General features: G+C 33.2%; 1 protein-coding gene across 3 annotated transcripts in view; it reads left to right on the plus strand.

Annotated features, from left to right (window-relative positions):
* The window catches only part of LOC136039217 (uncharacterized), a 91,612-nt gene extending 87,571 nt beyond the window's left edge, over positions 1-4,041 (plus strand). For 2 of the 3 annotated variants that reach the window (XM_065722748.1, XM_065722749.1), the window contains one exon: positions 3,809-4,041. In XM_065722748.1, the coding sequence (XP_065578820.1) occupies positions 3,809-3,979 (171 nt within the window). In that variant the 3' untranslated portion in view covers positions 3,980-4,041. Of the gene's footprint in view, positions 1-2,917; positions 3,054-3,808 lie in introns of those variants that run through there. The other variant, XM_065722750.1, reaches the window with a different exon arrangement.
* The last annotated feature ends 7,078 nt before the right edge of the window (positions 4,042-11,119 follow it).

Here is an 11,119-nt window from a genome sequence, read left to right on the forward strand (position 1 = left end):
AGCCAAATTCAACTGCCATCAAAAATAAATCACCATCAGAAATAAGTCACCATCAGATTTATAGTGTAATTGACTGTAGAGCCAAAATTAACTGCCATCAGAAATAAATCACCATCAGAAATAAATCACCATCAGAAGGACTGTAGATCTGAATTCAACTGCCATCAGAAATAAATCACCATCAGAGATAAATCAACATCAGAAGGACTGTAGAGCCAAATTTAACTGCCATCAGAAATAAATCAACATCAGAAGGACTGTAGAGCCAAATTTAACTGCCATCAGAAATAAATCACCGTCAGAAATAAATCACCATCAGAAATAAATCTCCATCAGAAGGACTGTAGAGCCAAATTCAACTGCCATCAGAAGTAAATCACCATCAGAAATAAACCATCATCAGAAGGACTGTAGATCCGAATTCAACTGCCATCAGGAATGAATCACCATCAGAAATAAATCAACATCAGAAGGACTGTAGAGCCAAATTCAACTGCCATCAGAAGTAAATCACCATCAGAAATAAATCACCATCAGAAGGACCGTAGAGCCAAATTTAAGTGCCGTCAGGAATAAATCACCATCAGAAATAAATCACCATCAAAAGGACTGTAGAGCCAAATTTAACTGCCATCAGAAATAAATCACCATCAGAAATAAATCACCATCAGAAATAAATCTCCATCAGAAGGACTGTAGAGCCAAATTCAACTGCCATCAGAAGTAAATCACCATCAGAAGGACTGTAGAGCCAAATTTAACTGCCATCAGAAGTAAATCACATCAGAATCAAGAATAATAGGGTAAAAAATGCAAATGTTTTCTAAAATATGCAGACAAGCCCTCTTGAGGGACGGCCAGGGGCAATACGGGCAACATGGCTGTGTTATCAATACATCGTTTAGGGACCTTGATACTGGTTTTTCAAACGAAAATATTTTGGGGGAAACGCCATTATCAACGAGATTTTCGTTGATTATAGAGTCCTTGTGAAGCGTCCCGTTGCTAAGATTTATTTTTTTCATCATTTACAATTTTTCCTGTTGCAGCAAGGACACTTTTTGTCACAGTGTAAATAAAAATGTATAGCACAAGAGAGCCGTTACCAATGGCCCACTTTGGAGTTAAATTATATTGCTGCAAGTCAGTAGATAATTGGTTTCCAGAGCATCGAGTACACTTTGGCAAAGTTTCAAGACTTTGAAACTTTTTGAAACAGCATCCCGCTTTAATATACTGTTTAGAACAAAAATTAAAGCAGCATCTCGATAGGTTTTTAAATTGGTAAAATGAAAAATTTTGTATCCAATTTTCAAACCACCTTTGGGAATTTGGCAAACGAATCAGCGAATTCCGACTTGATTAATCTGGAGTATCAAATACGATTGACAGACAGCACACCTATGATACATTGAACCATAAATTGCTATATTGCATAAATATATTATACTACAAATTTTTATTATACTATACGTCATGGTATACATTACTATCTCATACATATTCACTATACACTACATTGTACTATACCAGTGATCAGCAACCTCTTTAGTTCAAATTGCCAAATCACCTTTTCATGACTGTAAAAAACCCAATGAAGAACTGCCGGTAGGGTACATTATACATAAGACTTGCAATTCACTTTGTAAGCATGAATTTTAGTTTAAAAGTAAAGTTTTTTATAAATTTTAAGATAGATAAATTTTTCAGCAGAAAGTAAGGAGCTACATTAAACGTTAAAAGTACAGAAACTAATCCGCATTTGAGGAGGCTACACCTTATGCAACCTTCGCTTTTAACACTGAAGTCTTTAGGTTCTTTCAAAATACTTGTTATCCAAATTCAACGGCCCTTGTGTTTCACGAATCATTCCCAAAGAATTGTGACAGAAGGTCGAATTTAAGCGTAAAGAGCGAGGTTTAAAATATTTGCATAGTGACGTTCTTGGAAGTGATAGGGGACTATGATCTTTTTTATTATATGTCCTTCTCCTATTTCTAAATTGAATCGAGTTTTGTGGTGATGGTACGTGGACCCAATAAGTCTCATGACTTAAGTTGTTTTTAGCGACGAAGACCACACTGCCTTTCCATCATAAACACCAAAAACAAGAAGAACAGCAGGGATATTGATTTTATCCTTTTGAAAGTTTTTTCTTTTTATATATTTTTGTATTGAACGGCCCTTGGACATAGGGCCGAAATATTCATTCTAATTTGTTTCCCACCGTCTTGAGAAATTCGCTGTTGCTCTTCTTGTTTTTGGTGTTCGTTGTTTTTGACCTTTTTTCATTTTGTTTTCTTGCCGTTTTTGTGTATTCTAAAGTGCAGCTTCAGCCCGTCTGGGCTTGTAATTCATTTTTCATTTTTCGAAAATAAACCTTAATTTAGTTTCTTCCGAATTATTTTTTTTTTTAGAATGACAGCAAGTGCCACTTGTCAGGGGTGCTTTAAATAGGCTACCACTTAGGTGTTTTTATTATTTTTAGTTCATAAATAGTTCATAAATTGTTGGTGATTATCTGCATTTTTGTAGCTTCTAATTGGAGTTTATTGATGGTAAAGTTTAATGTCTCTTAAAAAGTCTTTATTAAAAAAGAAGATTAAAAATCTTCTTGATGAAGATTTTAGAGAAAATGTACCGAAAAAATCGTCTACTTCTTGCTTTTATTATGAATTAGCTACAAATGTGCGTTAAAGAATAATAATAATAAAAAAAAACAGCAAAAGAATAGCGACGAAGTCCACATTGCCTTTTCGTATCAAACAAAAACAAAAATGAGGGAAAAATTTCCCCATTTTTTCTAAGTTGTTTTTATTTGATAGAAAAAACAAATGCTGTAGCCTATATGGAAAAATTTCATTATGTTATGTAAAATTGTTCCATAAATTTTTAAGATCTTTTTAATTTCTTACAGATTGTTTCCAATCCTTTATGCTAGAGCTTCACGAAGAGAAATGGGGAAAATCGAAAATTTTTAATTATTATTGAGAATTTCAAATTTGTTTTTATATTATATACGAATGACCATTTTCTATAAACTAAAGTTTAACTTGTTTTTCAGTACAGCTCTAGGCAATACAACTCTAGTGCAACCTATAAGGGCTGGTGACCCCTTATTTTGCAATTATCCCTTATATGGCAAAACACGGACATATCAAAAAGATCGTTTCCTTGTGGTAGTTATATTATAACGGTTTTTCGGAAGGGCAAACGCCCAGGTTGAGGAAGGGACCGATGTCCAGTGTTGTCGACTGCTGTTGGTGATAAGCTTGTTGGTACATTTTGTTAAAATAGAACTCGAAATATATTAAGTTATGATTTCCAGATAAATCCGTAATTTTAATACAGAAAGTCGTTTAGTGCGAATGTCGAGGAAGTTTTTTTTTTAACGGGGATGCGTGGGGGGAAGGATTGTAAATGCAAGAACCTCACTGAGCACAAAGCCTGTTTTTGACTAATCAAAGTGCTAAGATCCTCACCTATGATGTTACTTCCTTCTGCTCAAATTATAGCTTTTTTGCGCAACCGAAGTGCAGAGATCTAACACCTTGCTGATTTTAGCCAAATATTTTTGGCTAAAAATCAAATATTTTTGCCAAATAGAAAAACGAAAAGAGAACTTTGATGACAATATCGTTGACATCCTTAGACCACTGATTAGGGGATGAATGAAGAAAGGTGTTTGAAAAAAGGGCCTAAGAAGTAAGATAGAAGAAGTAAGAAGTAAGGTTATTGATTTGCTAAAGAACTAGATCACAGTTTTTGTCTAAGTTATTTTAGAGGAATTTTGTAATTTATTTTTCAGATAACGGAAAAGGAATCTGAAGAGTTAAAGGAGAAGATTGTGGTGCGTTGCTTTGGAATGACTCGAACACGTATGCGCATAACTACGCATGCTGACTTGTCAAGAAAAGATATTGAAGCAGCGATTCGGAAATTGAAGTATATAATCGCTGAGTATGACAGCGTTGCATAATTTGTCAATTTTCTCGTGTGGTTAAAGTTATTTTTTCTAATATATTTTGATGTTTAAAGTGATTTAGAATTGGTCCAACAATAATAAAGTTTGACTGAAATAAGGGTTCTTGAGATGTAGTCATGGGGATTGACCAAGCCTGGAGTTAAATTCAGAATTATCTGTGCTATAGATGTCAGGTTTGCCACCAGACAAACAGCGCATAACTTTGCTCATCATATTCGAGCGTTATTCATTGTTTTCAGATTAAGGTATCTAACCCTATATACGGGCAATTCCCCCACCCAAACCAAAAAATGTAGATGTGCCTACGGTGCACACACCAGGCAAGAGGGAAGCAGGGTTACTTGGGATTGGCTAGAGGAATTAATCGAAAGAATAATTTGTTTTTATGTGCTGGACTGGAAAATAAATATGACATTGTAAGGCATTTATAATGGTGTAATTGTAACAATGAGTAATTGATTGGTATCTTCTGGCGATATATATATATATATATATATATATATATATATATATATATATATATATATATATATATATATATATATATATATATATATATATATATATATAATATATATTTGGAAAAAGCTCAAAATTTTTTCTTTTTGACAAGCTAAACTAGCCCTAACTAACCTAGTCTAACCAGAAAAGCCTTGCTAGTCTAAAAAGTATAACCGAGGCTGAGTTAATCTTTGTGACAGGCTAATCTGACGTAGCATATATTGTCAATATTTACCTACTATTCATCTGCTTCAACTTAAAATTTTAAATTCGTAATATTTACATTTAAAAAAATCATGGGGATTTAAAAATTGCTTTGGTTAAAAGACTTGTCGTAAGATTTAAGTCTTGGTCATGTGGGGACTTGGATCAGCTCTTTATAAGTTGAAAAAGACATAATACGAACATCTGAAATACAAGTGGCCAGAATCTAAATATAAAAAATAATCCATATCACACTACTACTAACAAATCACAACAGGACCAAGCTGCCTGAGGCCAGCACAGCTACGCTCGTTCCCTCTTTAAACCCTCCCAAAAGTTCCAATCTCCATTAAGTTCTTCCTTACGACCTCCTCCCACTCAATTCAGGGACAGCTTGCTTTTCGTTTGATCCTAGACAGTTGGCCGAAAAGGACGATCTTTGGCAATTAGTCACCCTTCATCTGTACAGCATGTCCAAACAATCCATTTTTTCCCTCATTATTGCCCAAGACTCACATTTTGTGTACAACCTACTGTTTGAAATACAGCCAGTTAGACGGATACTCAAAAGAATACGTTGACAGTTTCTCTTTAGAGTATTTTTAAATATCCTCTTAAATAGTCTCTTTAAATATCCTTCTCCGTCTTTTGGAGCGTAATGAAATTTGACCAAAACAAAGCTAGATAAAAACGGAATCCAATGCCCTCTTAAAATATAAATCACTTTAGCACAAAATGTAAATTTTGTTTTCATTGGCTCTCCTACAAAAGGAGGGGGAATCTCTATGAAGGAAATAAAACGCACGCCAAAAGCCCTCAGATCTTTCTTGATAAAAAATATAACGAAGTTACAATTAAAAAGAAAATAAATTTTTAAAGGATCTTGGATAAGCTCTTTCTGTTGCTTAAAATATGGCATTAGCTGTAGTTTGTGCCTGATGCTTCAAATGGTGCCACATATGCATCGAAACTGAATAACTAAGAAGCCAACTTTATGCTGAGAAGCCAGCACTACCTGACAGCCCCAACTTGATTCTTTCTACAAATTAAATAATAAAACTTTTTTTTATTTAATTTGTATAACATAAAACGAACAGAAATTATTCCGTATATGACTGGGGTTGTCCTTCCTCAACGCCCGCTCTTTACGCTAGCGTTTGACTCTTTCTCACCACTCTACTTTTTAAAACAAGTAAAAACTTAAGCGTAAAGAGCAAGGCGTTGAGGAGGGGACAACTCCTTTATATATAGGTTTTAGTCTCACTTCTTATTTACAGTTAAAAAACTTGTTTTTATATTTAACTAGCTGTTGGGGTGGCGCTTCGCGCCACCCCAACACCTAGTTGGTGGGGGCGCTTCGCGCCCCCCCCCCAAGCCCCCCCGCGCGCGTAAGTCGTTACGCGCCATAATAGTTACGCGCCATTGTAGTTGTGTCCCTATGTCCCACCTGTGAATATAGATAGATATATATATATATATATATATATATATATATATATATATATATATATATATATATATATATATATATATATGGTTTTAACTACGTAAAACTTGCGAATATACAACATTCTTTGCTGTCCCATTGTCTTTGCATATAAATAGATTGTCAGGTTTACCGACTCTTGAACATGCAACATATAATGGTCCATGGGAAAACAATCTGTATTCAGATCTATACCTCATGATTCTAATGATTGCCCTTGAGCTTTGTTGATGGTGATTGCTAATCGACCATTCCCTGTCCCGGTCGTCATTTACATCCCCCTGTTTCCCCCGGTGTCCCCGTTGTAGTTGTGTCCCTGTGTCCCGGTCGTCATTTATATTCCCTGTGTCCCGGTCGTCATTTGTATCCCGGTGTCCCGGTCTGTATATACATTCGTTTTTTAGTTTTGTTTTTCTCCTTTATTTTTTTCCTTTTTTTTTCTTTTTTAGCTTATTTAGATTTTTAGATTTTTTAGTTTTTTTATTAGTTTTTAGTTTTTTTTTCTTTTTAGTTTTTTTGTCCCGGTCGTCATTTATATCCCCCTGTTTCCCCCGGTGTCCCCGTTGTAGTTGTGTCCCTGTGTCCCGGTCGTCATTTATATTCCCTGTGTCCCGGTCGTCATTTGTATCCCGGTGTACCGGTCTGTATATACATTCGTTTTTTAGTTTTGTTTTTCTCCTTTATTTTTTTCCTTTTTTTTTCTTTTTTAGTTTATTTAGATTTTTAGATTTTTTAGTTTTTTTAATTAGTTTTTAGTTTTTTTTTCTTTTTAGTTTTTTTGTAGTTTTTACCTTCTTTTTAGTTTTGTTAATTTTTTTTTTTACTTATGTCCTGGTCGTCATTTATACTCCCTGTGTCCCGGTGCTTTGTTGATTGCTAATCGAACATTCCTTTTGTCCTGGTCGCTTTCTCTTTGAGTTTCGTCATTTATTTTTTTCTTTTTTAGTTCTTTTAGTTTTTACCTTTTTTAGTTTTTTTTAGTTTTTTTAGATGAAAATTTTTTTTAGTTTTTTCCTTTTTTTCTTTTTAGTTTTTTATTGGTTTTTACCTTTATGTTAGCTTATTTTTCAGTTTTTTCCTTTTTTTTATTTTTTTTTATTTTTTATTTTTTTTAGTTTTTTACCTTTTTTTAGTTTTTTTAGTTTTTTTAGTTTTTTAGCTTTTTTACTTTTTTTATTAGTTTTTAGTTTTTTTGTAGTTTTTGCCTTTTTTTAGTTTTTTCAGTTTTTTTTTTTAGTTTTTTATTGGTTTTTACCTTTATTTTAGCTTATTTTTCAGTTTTTTCCTTTTTTTTTAGTTTTTTTTAGTTTTTTTAGTTTTTTACCTTTTTTTAGTTTTTTTAGTTTTTTTAGTTTTTTAGCTTTTTTATTTTTTTTATTGGTTTTTAGTTTTTTTTGTAGTTTTTGCCTTTTTTTTAGTTTTTTTAGTTTTTTAGCTTTTTTATTAGTTTTTAGTTTTTTTTGTAGTTTTTGCCTTTTTTAGTTTTTTTAGTTTTTTAGCTTTTTTATTTTTTTTATTAGTTTTTAGTTTTTTTTGTAGTTTTTGCCTTTTTTTAGTTTTTTCAGTTTTGACGTCACCTGATCCAGTTTTTTCAGGTGACGTCACCTGATCCACGATCCACAGATCCACAGACAACTTATTTTTATATATATAGATAGTTTTTTTTTTTTACTTATGTCCTGGTCGTCATTTATACTCCCTGTGTCCCGGTGCTTTGTTGATTGCTAATCGAACATTCCTTTTGTCCTGGTCGCTTTCTCTTTGAGTTTCGTCATTTATTTTTTTCTTTTTTAGTTCTTTTAGTTTTTACCTTTTTTAGTTTTTTTTAGTTTTTTAGATGAAAATTTTTTTTAGTTTTTTCCTTTTTTTCTTTTTAGTTTTTTATTGGTTTTTACCTTTATTTTAGCTTATTTTTCAGTTTTTTCCTTTTTTTTAGTTTTTTTTTAATTTTTTATTTTTTTTAGTTTTTTACCTTTTTTTAGTTTTTTTTAGTTTTTTTAGTTTTTTAGCTTTTTTACTTTTTTTATTAGTTTTTAGTTTTTTTTTGTAGTTTTTGCCTTTTTTTAGTTTTTTCAGTTTTTTTTTTAGTTTTTTATTGGTTTTTACCTTTATTTTAGCTTATTTTTCAGTTTTTTCCTTTTTTTTTAGTTTTTTTTAGTTTTTAGTTTTTTTAGTTTTTTACCTTTTTTTAGTTTTTTTAGTTTTTTAGCTTTTTTATTTTTTTATTAGTTTTTATTTTTTTTTGTAGTTTTTGCCTTTTTTTAGTTTTTTTAGTTTTTTAGCTTTTTTATTAGTTTTTAGTTTTTTTTGTAGTTTTTGCCTTTTTTTAGTTTTTTTAGTTTTTTTAGTTTTTTAGCTTTTTTATTTTTTTTATTAGTTTTTAGTTTTTTTTTGTAGTTTTTGCCTTTTTTTAGTTTTTTCAGTTTTGACGTCACCTGATCCAGTTTTTTCAGGTGACGTCACCTGATCCATCCACAGACAGACAGACAACTTATTTTTATATATATAGATTTCAGAACGTTTTTAATTAATGCGAAGACTTGTTTCGATACATAAACTGTAACGGTGCCAAAAATCATGACCACTGCGGCCGGCAGGTTTCCTTTTTATAATGTAATGGTCCCGAGCACAATGGTTTCCCATTACCGGGTATGTGCATAAGTTTGGGCCCACATATACCCTCAGGGCCCCATGTCCACCACTAGGCAATCCAAACCACCAACCAACTTTTAGCCCCTTCCCCAACCTTTTTTGGACCTTAGAATGTTTTTTGGAGGTGGACTTCTGGAGAATTTTTTACATACACACATACAGACATACAAAAAGACCCACAGACAGACAGAAAAAGTTGCATTGAAAAAAAGGCAGACGGACAGACAGACAAAAGGACACAAAGGCACACATACAGAGAAATGTCACATAGACACAAAGACAGAGAGAGCAAAAAATGTAAAGACCAGACGTACAAAAGACATATAGAAACACAGACAGAAAAAACGAAACATAGACACAGAGACAGACATATAAAAAGACAACAGACAGACAGAAAAATAGCACATAGACACAGAGACAGATTGACAAAAAGTGACAAGGACAAATGGACTGTTGGGCAAAGAGAAACAAAGATAGACACATAAACACATGGTCAGAGAGAAAAAAGACACACGGATAGACAGACATAAAGAAGCACAGACAGAGAGGGCAAAATGACACAGACATGCGCATAAAAAGACACACAGACAGACAGAGACACAAATACAGACAAAAAAAGACATAGGGACACACAGACAGATGGCCAAAAAGACAGATAGACACACAGACAGAAAAAAAAACGCATTGAAACACAGATAGATGGACAAAAAGACACAGAGAAACACTGACAGATGGACAAATAGACAAAAAAACAAACGATCGGAGAGAAAAAAGACACATGAACAGACATAAAATCACATAGTCAGAGAGATAAAAGACACACGGACAGACCGACAAAGACTCAAATACACATAGACGGATCAGAAAACACACAAACAGACAGAAAAAGACACATAGGAACACAGACAAACATACAAAAAGACATACAGGCAGACAGAAAAGGAACTACAAATTGACAAATAGGCAGACGGACAGACACACAAATAGACAAATTGACACACAGATAGAAAATGAGACATAGACACACAGACAGAGGGAGCAAAAAGACAAATACCGACGCAAAAAATGATACACAGACAGACAAAAAAATGAAACAAAGACACAAAAAAATGACTAAAAAAAGACAAACCGACAGACAGAAAAAATACACATAGACACAAATACAGATGGACAAAAAGACACATATACACAAGAACAGACATACCGAAAGACACAGACAGGCACACAATCACTCAGTAACCAGACCAGATTAGACTAGAGATACTAGACAGACCAGAAAGACTAGACAGACTAAACCAGACTAGACAGAACAGACAGACTAGACACACCAGATGGTCTGTCTGGTCTTTCTGGTCCCTCTAGTTTGGTCTGGCCTGTCTAGTGTCTCTAATCTAATCTGACTCGATTTGGTTGCCAAGGTTCGGCTAGTTTGTGGGTACAAAACCCACCAGACGAAACTTTTACTCAAATTCATAATCTTATAAAGGTATTTTTGTTGTAAATGTGTTTCCTCATCATCGAAAATGGCTCCACATTTTTTTTATAAATAGACTTTCTCATTTATTTTTTAAAAAATTTGACCTAAACTGAACATAACTATGGGGAAAGTCTTTTTATGGAGCGTTGTTCGTATTGAATATATTGTGTTAGTTATGACGTCATCCAATGACAAATCCTGCACGTAAGCAATGAGCAACTTAATAACTAAATCCTTTGTCGCAAACCACAAGCTACTTTATTAAGTTATTGCCCCCAATTTATTACATATTCTTATAAACCCTAATCAGACTTAATGTGATTACGGAAATTGAGCAAAAGATATAGTTCAGCAAAAGAATAGAACGAAACACTTCCCAACACTTTTTTTATACTTCTTGTTTTGCCAGAAATGTCTTAAATAAATGTCCTGATTGGTTCATGGCAAATGTTAAGATGACCGTAACTATTAATTTAGGGCTCAGTATTTATATTGGTGTCACATGGTTGCCAACTGGACAACCCTGCCAACTAACCATGAAAAGTTACGAGCCTGAGAATATTTTACCAATTTTTAAAAAAGAGTCAAACACACCTAACACTTCAAGTGGTTCCAGTAAAAATAACACCGTCAGAATCAGCATGTCAGAGAACCCCACTCCAGCAGTTCAGAGCTGTGATATGGAAGAAAAAACATGGATTTTTTTGCCATAAGCAAGATCACCGATGCGTGATAATATTATTTTTTCCCAGGAGTTATCGTATTAAGCCATTGATTCTAGAAGATGGGAACAGGGTTCTTTTGATAGGAAATA

Source organism: Artemia franciscana, chromosome 19 (assembly GCF_032884065.1).
Source record: "Artemia franciscana chromosome 19, ASM3288406v1, whole genome shotgun sequence".
Taxonomy (NCBI): domain Eukaryota; kingdom Metazoa; phylum Arthropoda; class Branchiopoda; order Anostraca; family Artemiidae; genus Artemia; species Artemia franciscana.